We start from the raw sequence: 12,673 nt of genomic DNA, 5'->3' as shown, positions 1-12,673 counted from the left end.
GCGCCGGGGGAGGCAATTTGTGGCACGGGCCGTGCCAGAAGCAAACGCCAGACAATTTCTCTCAGCGTCAAATACAAATTTTAGTAGAGAAGTGGTAACTTAAAAATGATATTCCCACTATTTGATCGATTGATTTGATATCCACATAGTTATTTCGTGTCTCAAAAACCCCACGGGCCACCACACGAAAAAACTATGTGTGATGTACGGGTGACTCCGGGTCGTCTCGCTCTACAGACCGTTTCCTGATTTTCGTGTTAACCCACATTCTTCCGGCTCAACACTCGCACTCACGATGATGCAAGGCGGTTCGCCGATTATTGTGCTCAGTAGGTTATTTTATCCGTTAAATTCCCGACAAAAACAAGTTAGATACGTAAAACTGCAACTAAACTTCTGTTTCAGATCAAAACACGAAGCGTGAACATGGTAGAAAGGTTCAGCTAGGCAATGTTAATGCGGCTAAGGTATGCTCTCATGGGCGGCGCCATGTTGTTTTTCACAAGTTCTGTCATGATGGATTATTCTAGAAAATCCGAGAGAATATTTCGTGAAGTCGAAATGTAATTTTCGAAGTTCACAATAGTTTTTGAGTTTTGGGGTTTTTCATTAAAGAAGAAAGTGAAATAGTTCATAGTTAATTCTAATCAAAATCCATAATGCCAATTGGCAATTGGTACTGCAGTTTCCATGACCACACCACCAGACCACCGCAGATGTCCGAGTCACGACACATCAGAGGACTGGTATTGCCACCCCCAACCTAACAGAGGCCATACATGGCTGCACAGGCTCCTAACCCTCATGTCCTGATATAAACAATATCCCTTATCCAAGAATTAAGTATAACCATGCACAGCCCCAATCCTAAGATAAGTCGAGGCTTACACACAGACCATTTGATAATTTTGAAAAAATTAATTTTTGAATCAATAAATTTCGTAGTCTACTGGGGGTAAAGTTGTGTATGGAAGGACTGATGATTCTAAGTAATTCTAGATAATTCTGTTATTCAACTGTGTGAACTACTTGTAGATACTAGGCTTCGGGTTTGTAGATAACTGGACTAGTATAGGGTAGGCCAATGTAGAGGCCTAATAAAAAAGTAATACCTTTGATTGACTGCTTTCTATGTATGTTTTTCAGACTATTGCCGATGTCATAAGAACATGTCTCGGTCCAAGAGCTATGTTAAAGGTACTGAAGCGTATTACAGATATTTTCTCAAATCGTTTTTCTATTACACCTGTACTCAATTTAACTGAATTCTTGCTTGAATCATTCAGATGTTGATGGACCCTATGGGAGGTATCGTAATGACAAATGATGGAAATGCCATTTTGAGAGAGGTAAGTAACTTACTTGATCTAGGGAATATGTGTTTTCAAAATGAAATTATTTGTTGGGAGTTAATGACGGTTTTGGTTTTACTTGATAATAGATAACAGTAGAGCATCCAGCAGCTAAATCTATGATTGAAATCGCTCGTACACAAGATGAAGAAGTTGGTGATGGAACCACCTCAGTTATTATTTTAGGTAGGTTTTATGGTTGAAAAAAAAAGATTCAGATCTTTAAAGCATTGTCAGGGGACACAAGGCATGTAGGCCATGGGTCCCCGGTACCTTTTGCGAGCAATGAAAATTTTGAAAGGCCCATATGTCACATAGGCCCTATACCACCAAGAACGGACATGAAATTTGAGTTGCTGGGTGCAGCCAAATTACCGGCCTACTGATAGTTTGTTTGCTATTTAACTTTAGAAAATTGATTGTGGAAGATGTTTGCCTCACAATGTCTGCGGTTGCTGGTTATTCCTTTGAAAATGTACCTGAAACTATTACACCTCCTTCAGTATCGGGCCACATACATATCTACACCACCATATCTGAATGATACCTGTATCTTGCTTAAATGGGTTGTTTTTGTAGCTGGTGAAATGTTGTCTATTGCTGGTCCATTCCTCGGTCAACAGATGCACCCGACGGTTATAATTAGCGCTTTGAAGCAAGCGCTGGAAGACCTTCTAGACATACTGAAACAAAAAGCTAGGTACGTGCCTGGTGTATTTTCTACATCCAAAGTTTATCTTTAACCTTAAACCTTTTGCAATCGAATTATGGTGATTCATTGCAGCGTTCCGATTGATATCAACAACAAAGACGAAATGATGAAAATTGTTCGCAGCTGTATTGGCACTAAATTTGTTAATAAATGGTAAGTTGAATTTCTTGGCAATTTTGCGATATCTGACTCTACTGAAAGAAACTGGGCGAATTGTGATAAGAAATAGCACAGCTTTCATATTATATGAAAAGAGAATCTCAAATAGTGTTAATTGTTGTTATCTGTTTTCAGGTCTGATCTAATATGTTCTATAGCTTTAAAAGCTGTGTCCACCGTGTCACTAGAAGAGGGTGGTCGTAAGGAAATAGACATCAAAAGATATGCTAAAGTAGAAAAGGTAAGTATTGCTTGCTTTTTAAAAGAAAACCTCCAACAAAAATCGAAAATAAGTTTTTTTCCAATGATTTAACTTTTATGAGTCAAAACAGTTATGGGCCTATTAAACATCGACTGAAGTTTATTCTTGATATTAGTTCTATATTTAGCGATGTAAAATGTAATGGGACAAAAAGAAGGGGGGATATTTCCACATGAAAATAAAAAGTTCCATCCAGTCAAGTTCTCACTAGTGAATGGAAATGTTAACTAAAATTGCTTTCTTTCATTTCATACAGGTTCCCGGCGGTGCCATCGAGGATTCAGAGGTTCTCAACGGCGTCATGATCAACAAGGATGTCGTGCATTCGAAAATGAAGCGAAGAATCGAAAATCCTCGAATCGTTTTGCTCGACTGTAACTTGGAGTATAAAAAAGGAGAAAGTCAAACCAACATAGAAATCACCAATGAGACCGATTTCCAGTAAGTGAATGGTTGTGAATAGTTGAGTCTATTTATTGTTTTGATGAATATCATGAAGAGAAATCTGAATTAACTCCGAAATGTAAGAAAAAACAATGACTTGTTTGAATTGATATTATGGTTGTTCAGTTATGATCTTGATTTTTGACATTTTTCTAATTCTCAATATCTTACAATAAAATAAGAGGTCAGTTATTAAGATTTATGAAATAATTCGCAAATTGATGGAAATTGATGTAATAAATGTTATCGAAACGGGCCTCTGAATCCACTTCTAGTGATGTTCGGTTTGACTCAGGAGGGAGATGATTGACAGATTTTGACTGAATGGTTGCGGAACTGGTCCGTGATGTATAGATTTAAAATTGCGTTCATTCATGTAATTATATTTTCAGAAAAATTCTCCTGCTCGAGGAAGAATACATCCAAACGATGTGTTCGGATATCATCGCGTTGAAACCCGATCTGTTAATCACCGAGAAAGGCGTTTCAGATCTCGCGCAACATTATTTGGTTAAAGCCGGAATTACTGCTATTCGCCGTGTTAGAAAGAGTGACAACAACCGTATCGCTCGGTAAGTAGTGGACGAGCACTGTGTGAATTGTAGAAAAAGTGTGAAGTCGCCTCCGCGTCTCCTGTCGTTCTAAATCTGAAGTTGAATGTTTATATTTACAGGGCTGTTGGCGCTCAAATAGTTAACAGAACTGACGAATTGAAGGAAGAAGATATCGGAACTGAATGCGGACTTTTTGAGATCAAGAAAATCGGGGATGAGTAAGTACAAGTCGTGAGTGAATTGTGAGGCGGGGTCCATTAAATACATATTGTTGTGTAAAACTTATCCATGGAGAGGAAGTCAAAAATGTCTACTCCTGTACACAATGCTTAAAAAAATTGTGTAGTATCAGCAAAATATTGTGTAAATACTTGATGAATGAACATCTGAATTTGGCTTGATTCAGTAATTTTAGCTCATAAAGAAATGGTAATTTTTGCTCTTAAAGAAGGATATGGTAGCTGTCTTTGAGTAGTGACTCAGTTACAGAATGGCAACTTTCCTTTCAGGTACTTTACATTCCTGACTCAGTGTAAGAACCCGAAGGCTTGTACGATCTTGTTGCGAGGAGCGAGTAAAGACATATTGAACGAGGTCGATAGGAATCTCCAGGACGCTATGAACGTAGCGCGTAACGTAATGCTCGACGCGAGACTCGTACCCGGCGGCGGTGCGGTAGAAATGGAAGTAGCACATGTGAGTATCGAATTTGAAAACTTCATAACATACGCCAGTCTTCGTGTTATGAAGTGTGTGACTCACTGAATCCTTGCTATTTGAGCAGGACCTATCTCATGGTTCCGACACTCACCAATCTAAGAATAGAAATGTGTACCCTAACCCTGACGGAGGTCAGCAAACCCTAAATATGAACACTTAGAATTATAGACACCACCAAACTCAATCAATTGGGTCCACTGAGTATCATTCGAATTAAGTGAAAATTTGAGATAGTCACTGTAGATTTGATTGATATTCTACTGCTATGGTTCTGTAATTTATGTTCAAGTTTGATAATTTGGCTTAGATGATTATAAAGGCAAATTCTGTTTATTTTCAGTTGTTAAATGAACGAGCTAAGGGTATAACCGGAGTTCATCAATGGCCGTATCGCAGCGTATGTAAAGCCCTGGAGGTTATACCGAGAACTCTCATCCAGAATTGCGGTGCTAACACGATCAGAACCATTACTGCTTTACGGGTATGTCAACAAGATATATTTAATTTCCTAATTGTGAAGTCTAGCACGTTGACTTTTGATTAAACCAGGGAACTGCTGGCTTTCCTGCATCTCATATCCAGTGCAGCTACAGTCTATAGTATGTTTGATATTTCATCGTGTACATCAGAGTCTTGAATAGTAAATATTTACTTTTATTTTATAGATTTATTTTACATGTACTACAGAAAACCTTGAGATAACTGACTCAAGATATGAACAATATGAGGGAATTCAAAACTGTCATAACCAAAATCATCTAGTATGAAACTGATATTGGTTGCTCTCGTATTGGTCATATCTTAAGTCAGTTATCTTAAGGTTTTATGTAGTATCTGTGTGCTTCGATATTTAAATACTTTGAGCATTTAAATGAATTGATATTTTGTGTCTTATGATTTCAGGCTAAACATGCCACAGAAGGCAATCTCTCCTGGGGTATCGATGGCGAAACTGGTAACATCGTGGACATGAAAGAATTTGGAATTTGGGAACCTTATTCCGTCAAGGCACAAACGTACAAGACAGCTATCGAGGTAGCTTCACATATACATCACATACACCTCCGTACGTTTCGGTATTATAGATACAAAAAAATTCTCATTATTTTCTTGTAGACTGCGATTCTTTTGTTGAGAATTGACGATATCGTCTCTGGACTGAAAAAGAAGGGAGATGAAAGCGGTGGCGGCTCAGCTCCAGGAGCAGGTGCTGCTGAGGTTTAGAGCACTAACCGTATTATCATATCAACAAGTCATTCGGAGCTCTTGGAACAAACATACATTCGTACTTTTCTGTGAACTGAATTTAAGCCGTTGAAATTGTGTGCTATCCGTTAATAATCCTGTTGCATCGTTTTGTATCATTGTGAGTTCAAATTTAATAAGTAATGAGTGGTTTTTCATTTCAATGACGAAAAACAAATGAACTTCACTCAACGATTCAGGTTTGCTTTGGCTGTGCTTTTTCATTTTCGAATAAATTTCTTTATACAACTATCGGCAAACGAATGATAGAAAAAATAAATACAAATTTGGTTTTTTGATTTAAAATATGTTTTAGTGAATTTTTCCATCTGGTATTTCAATTTGTTGTCTGATCGGCAGATGGCGCAGTCGGCGTAGAGATCGCCACGTTTAGTTCGGGAGCATTAGCTGCGCTTGCTCTACGGTGCTTGTACGGTCGAATCCCAAAATTACTTGTATTGGATCGTTTGGTTTGCAGTTTAGATTTTGAATTTAGATTCAATTAAATCTAAAGTGTATTCTATTAAACGGGATCAGTTGACGACCTTTCTCGCCATATAGTATCAAGCGTGGGTGTCTTTAATTCCGCCGGGTCGCATTCAAATCGATATATCGACAGAAATCCCATACAATCCAACTAATACTGCAGACGACCCCGGCTGCCATAATTGTGATGCTATTTTTGCTGCCCACAAATCGAAAAATGTCTATACTTTGAATAATGCGTTATAATTAGGGAATCGAAAACTAATGAATTTCGGATCTAAAGATGAGCAAAACATCGACAAAACCACCCCACGATAAGGTTCGGCAATGCGATGGCAAATGGTTAACGAGCTTGTGCAATGATCTTCATAGGGGTTCGCCACCTCCCCAGGGACGCGTATCGATCGTCTGGCCTCTAGGCGAGATAAATAGATTATTCATGTCTGCGGTTGGTTGTGGCCGCAATTTGCCAACCTAAAAAACAACAAAACTCTCGTGGCACATGTATTTGTTTCTTAGAATTTGCGAGAAGAGAGCGTACGTACGTACGTAGGCAGTGGTATAGTTAGGTTGGTCTTTTGGCAACAAATTGAAATCAAAACAGCTAGGTGTAAAACCGACAGCCCCAACATATTTGGATTTATAAATTGAAAGAAGGATAAACTTATGCATTCGTAATATTTGCAAACACCAGAACATTCCGAAAGGCCAGTTTTCTTCACTCTTATAAACGTTTATGAAAACGAAAATATGCAACTGAACAGGAGCCCCTGGCCTTCAAACCAAAATAATCAGAAATTGTATATACGAGTACCCCGGAACTGGACTCACTGCCGGTAGACCGAAGGAAGTGAAGAGATTGCGATACGGTCAGCGTAGATGCTACATCATTTTGCTACGTCATTGCGAGAGTAATTCTCATTTTGAGGGAGACATCACTGCGTCAGCCATAACGCATCTCTGAGATTTACAAATCTTTATTTTCATTTAGTCAAGTGACACTTTTACAGATAGCAAAGACTTCATGTGTACCGTACGTCAAAACCTTTGGTCGTCGGACAGAAAGGGGCTTACGTTACCAAATGCTTTTACTTATTTACTTACGGAAAAGAAAAGTTATATAAAACTGACAAAAATATTGGTAGTTTAAGAATAACGCTTAATTCTCTCCCATCTCCCAGTTCGAAATAAACTATACCCAATATAATGTAGGTTGACTCGAATGACCTCCACACATGGATAAGTCTTTTCGCCGGAGTGTGCCTTTTTGTCTCGTAGTTCTTTTTAAATCAAGGAGGAAATTGCTGCCGGCTGTCGTCGAAGAGAGCAAACGACAGACGATTCTGACAGTCTGAGGCCGGATTTGGATTTCGCTAATCCTCGGGTGAGAATTATGAAAAGGTTTTTAACGATCGGGAACTTGCGAATGATCAAAACGTTCGGCCCAATAACCTGATGTGATTATTCTATAAAAAAGCCTTTTGATCCATGGCGCGCAATATCACCATAGTATATATATTTGACCGTGAGTTTTGCGTGATACTGGCTCGAAGCCAAAATGCAGCTGATTTTATGCCGGTATCCGTGAGTAACCGGTGCAGTTTCTTGGCATAGTGTGAGTAATAACTCGAGCCAAGCTCTTCCGTCGAGTGTAAAGATGTTAGTTGTTGATGAAAAAGAAATTGCATCGCGGCCGTCGTCGTACATCAGACACACTACTCAGTTCCACTGAAATAACGTGCGCTGTTCTTGCGGGAGACGTAATCTCTCTCTCCCTCTCTGTCGTGGGTGTCAACGCCGTAAAAGTCAACCAACGTCTCGAAGTCATATTCTAGCGTCTGAAAATATCTGCGTGGTGTTTTTCAACCCCGAGACGAGAGTTGGCTTAAAAGTGCATCGCCTTAGACTTTCAAACTGAAACTAAAATTGCACGTCTGTAAGCCAAGAGACCACCACGTGTATAGCGGTACGCCCGGCGTTGCAACAACGAGTGGGATGTTCTTTCTACAAAGTGTTTTGCAGCAGAATCGGGCGGCGTGTCTCGTAGCTTATCAGTGATGTTGCTGCAACAGTTTTGTCATATACCAAGAGTAGGCCTACTGGTTGGGTACAATAGATCGATGAAGAATTCGCTTTACTATACGGCGTTCGTAAGCTAGCAATAATCGACATTTCACTAGTAGTGACGTATGGCGTGGTATGGTGCGTATAGAAACGTCAGATTGCATTATCAGTACCACGCTAAAGAAGCTGCAAGACGCCAGGAAGGAACGGCTAATTACGAAAAAACCTCCCACATCTTCATCCAAAAGGCAGTCTCGGCGAACATTGTCCTTGGTCAATGGGCAGTTCTTATCATTCGTGCATAAAAATTCAAATATAACGGATTCTTTGTCGGCATTGTCTGCATAAGAAAAACATCATGGATACTACGAAAAGCGAAGTTGCATTTGTGCCAAACACGTTCCACAGACTAAGGAACTATACATTGTGAAGATCCGGCATCGTAATTTACGACTTTCAATTAACCTTACACCAATCAACCGCGGACTTCTGAGAGAAAGACCGGATACGTTTTATACACGTTTTCTTCGAATAATGGCTACCGATGACCAGAACTCACTTGCCCACTGAATCCGTCTCGTCGATAATGTGGACGTATGTTATGCAACATGGATGCTTTTTCGTGCCATGAATAGGCCGACCTCTTGTGCGCATATATGGAGGCGCATTGTGCATGCTTTATCCAGATGGTAAGAGCTTTTTGTCGTTAATACATGTGTTATCATAACGACCGTTATTTTTTTATTACTGTCGTTCATCTTCGGAAAATCGTTTGATTTTTCATTCGAATTACCCGCAATAGGCTTATCTCCTTAAGAAACCGTGCGAAATCTCAACTTAAAAATCCCAATTAAGGATAGCCGTATTTCACCGCACGATAACGCGATAAAAATGATTTCATCTAATTTTGCATTTTTCCCGGGACGTCAAACTAATCGTAATCCATAGCAGAAGTTTACAACCCCCAAGAAAAGGGACGACATGCATACGTTCGCTTGGGACGAGTTAATAGGTTCACGTACGTACCTAGTTGCACACAGTACTCGAGTTCAATGGGTCCGGTTCAATTTGAGACAATTACGTTGTAATAAAGCAAATTTATTGAAATGTCGACTATTTTTGTGGTGGATGCATTAAAATTTCAAATTGCAGCGCTATGTTTTACTTTTTTTCTATATCATGTGCGTTAAATGCGATTCGCTATATGACTGGTTGCAGAGATTGCGATTTCTTCGCCGGGCTGGTCGAGAAATGTTCAACAGCGTCGGTTTTTTGTTGTCGGAAAATCTTCCGCTGAGATGATATTCGCCCGCGTCCTGTGCGAGACACTGCAATAAAGATTCTTGCGAGGAAAATTCCATTTTATGACTAGCGACTGATGTTGACATTGTCCAGGTGAAACGGATTATAAGTCAACAGACGACGCATCATAAGACGCCGCCGACGAAACTTATGATTTAGGCTTTTTTTCAATTTACAAAAACGTCTAGAGCGCAGCTCGGGGACTATACGCATCAATTTTACGATTAAATCTTTTCACAAAAGAAGAGACTTATTAAAGTAGAGCAGTGAATATGAATATGACGGCGAAGAAGGGAAGGTTGCTCTCGGTAATTCGTATTTGAAATGCCGTCAGCTTGTTTAGTTATTCAAGGCCTTGTATAATCAAACCCTGATTCGTATATTCCCGAAAATTCATGAAAGTCAAAGAAATTCACGAAATAATCCAGAGTCTTTTGTTTCATTGCATGATGGAGAATTTCTATTATAAGTACATAAAATCAACCATTAAGGTAAAAATAAGACAGTCCCGCGCATGAAAGATGAAGATTGCAATTTTGCGTAATTTTTCCCGAGGCTGTCGCTGCCGTGGTGCAGTTGGTTTAATTAGTCATGTTGACGGAGTACGAATATGAAGCCGGCATCACTTAGCATGGAAGTCGTTCGTGACAGACATGGTCGCACTTCCAATACACATACCACCTGATCCCTATTATTGTCGTGTATTTTATATCCAACAGAAAAAGTACTGCGAGAGGATATTTTCTTTTTAAAGGAACTCACGAAATCTATTACACTATAATGATGCTTGCAGTGCGCCACGCACGGCCTTTGTTTATTGAAATGATGTTCGTGAATCAAGTGCACACTCATCGATGTATTTATTGTGATTTCACTTTTAGCATGTATCGATCCAATACCGTGGGAGAGAAACTCATTTTCCCATCAACATGATTTGATGTATGATTTGGTATGATTTGACGACGAATAGGTTTGCTCATAAAACTTATATTTTGCTACGATCAAGGACGACCAGATAGTAACAAAGTTAAGATTTCATATACATACGAGCCACCAAAATGATATAAGATTTCGTTATTCATTCCGTGTTTGGTATAATTTTCGTTGATATTCGATTTTCAATGGTGGGATAATTACCGATCTAACTACTAGCGAACCTGGTGGATCTTCACTTGCCATAAGATGAATCCCCGATTGCCACAGCTACAAATACGGGAGGCGGATCGAAATGTTGGATTTCGAAGTGCGTCATCTGCCTGTTATCATAGTCGTCTGTCGGACCAGTAATTACGGATCGAGGCCGTAATTCACGAAAACTAAATCTGACGAAATTGGGCTCTTGCTCCTCCTACACATTATCCCTAGAATACACTAATTACCAATATATAACGGCCATTCTGAAGAACGTTGCAACTGGTGATGTCAAATGTTTCGTTGAATTGCCTCTCTGGAGCGTAGGTGGCCCCTTAATCGGTATGAAAATAACAAAATGCGCGCACAAGCACATAATCAATTTCGTTGATTAGAAAATTATCAAATCATATACATATAACGAAGAGTCACATACGAACATTTATGAAATAACAAAGTACTATGCACAATATGTGAAGTAAAACGACGTATATATATATATATATATATATATATATATATATATATATATATATTGCATTAGGAATGGAAATTGTTAGGCCTATATTGTTTCTAGATGAAATGAATTCGTTGACATTTCTGTCGGTGGTACGATGCCTGAATAACGAACGACTTCTGACACGAAAGCGTACATCAAATTTATTTCATAGACTTATATGTATATATATACATCTACAGCTATAATCATCTGATTTCAAAAAGCAGATGTCATGTCGCACGTTTATGGACAATTTGTACTCCCGTGACTTGTGCGTGATCGAGGGAACAGCTTTCTGAGATTTTCGAGCCCAATGCACGGAGTTGGGCTTTCTGTTCGGTACTGGGAGGAGGATATTGCAATTTACGTGTGTTATAGTACAGAGTATTACTGTCGTACATGTGCGGATAGTTATTACCTGCCCTGGATCCGATCGATCTGAACTCACAACATTAATCCATCCATCGACACACGAAGCACTCACACTCACGCACGCCGCAACGGATCGGGAAAGTTCATCGGGCTCATAAAAAATGAAACACGAAATTGGAAGTAGCCGTCGTAAATACGACAGTTTGAATTTATTTTAGCATTCATTATATGAACTGACTTGGTGTACGTATCGTCGGCCAATTTACAAATATATTGGAAAATTTGAAATGTCTCTGGAGCGAGGTGGTCAGCACGGATCCAAGGGGGCCTAAGCAGCCCCCCCCCCCAATTTCCGATAATAACATGTTTACAACCTGGCTTAAGAAAGTTACGCTTAGAGTGGCAAATCATTGCCAGTGATTTTGTTCTAGAATCACTCTACACTTAGATGCTCTGAAAATGATCCATTTTTCGAAATTGTCTTTGGCTCGCGTTCTTTTGCCAAGACGTGTTAGGCCTTGGATTTTTCGAGGTCCTCCTATTCAGACCTCCTGCTTGATCCACCCCTGGCCAGGAAAAGCTGATCCATTACACCCCGGTCAGATTCTATTCATATAACAGCGCAAAACGGTCCTCTCGTATTCTCTTAGAATTTAGAGGATTGGAATTTCGTAGATTTCAAAATGACGTATCTTGAAACTCAACGCCCCTCGTCCTTAGTATACGTTCTACAAATTGGTTATTATCACCGGCAAAACTAATTATGATTCGATAATTTTCGGCAGTTCTTAGCACCTCGATAAACCTAGCTGTCGTCATGACAACCTAAATTGCAATTAAAATCAAATGACGGAACAATAATTATACCCCTAAGAATTGTTTGCGAAACTGTCGATTTACTTTTGCCGACGAATGTGCAGCATTTGCTCGTACGGTTTTTTATACGACTTCAATTGCTTCATTATATTTCATCGAATTAAATATTATGGTGATAATAAATGATTGTCATGAATCATAGATCCTTACGAAAACATCAAACTCATGGTGATTAATTGATTGTTTTTTATTTTTGAATTTCATTTCTCTATCAATACCACGGTCAAATTTGAAAAAAGGGTGACATGTTCTTATTTTTCCAACTGTAAAATACATGCAAGGCTGAATTATTGTTTGCTACGAGCTTCATGCAAAAAGTGTCTATATGTATGCGATAATTTTTTTAACATTTTTTTCTAATCACCTGTTCAATCGTTCAGACAATTCAAGTTCAAATACCAACCAACAATTTCCGTGTTTAATGTCAAGGAATATGTATGTGTGTTTAGTGAATCTAACAAGGACGCAAGTGCGCGTATCTTTTTTTGGTGCTAA

General features: G+C 39.1%; 1 protein-coding gene across 1 annotated transcript; it reads left to right on the top strand.

The window, feature by feature from the left end:
- Positions 1-278: 278 nt before the first annotated feature.
- LOC141905063 (T-complex protein 1 subunit gamma-like) lies at positions 279-5,728 on the top strand. Its single transcript, XM_074793794.1, has 15 exons — positions 279-329; positions 406-467; positions 1,147-1,197; positions 1,287-1,349; positions 1,442-1,538; positions 1,932-2,052; positions 2,137-2,217; positions 2,359-2,464; positions 2,742-2,926; positions 3,322-3,501; positions 3,603-3,701; positions 3,993-4,179; positions 4,544-4,684; positions 5,107-5,238; positions 5,320-5,728. The coding sequence occupies exons 1-15, from the start codon at positions 296-298 to the stop codon at positions 5,425-5,427; spliced, it is 1,647 nt and encodes a 548-aa protein (XP_074649895.1). The 5' UTR covers positions 279-295; the 3' UTR covers positions 5,428-5,728.
- Positions 5,729-12,673: the final 6,945 nt, after the last annotated feature.

Source organism: Tubulanus polymorphus, chromosome 5 (assembly GCF_964204645.1).
Source record: "Tubulanus polymorphus chromosome 5, tnTubPoly1.2, whole genome shotgun sequence".
NCBI classification, from domain to species: Eukaryota; Metazoa; Nemertea; class Palaeonemertea; order Tubulaniformes; family Tubulanidae; genus Tubulanus; species Tubulanus polymorphus.
The sequence above is the reverse complement of the archived record's forward strand: the minus strand, read 5'-3'. Positions and strand labels throughout refer to the sequence as shown.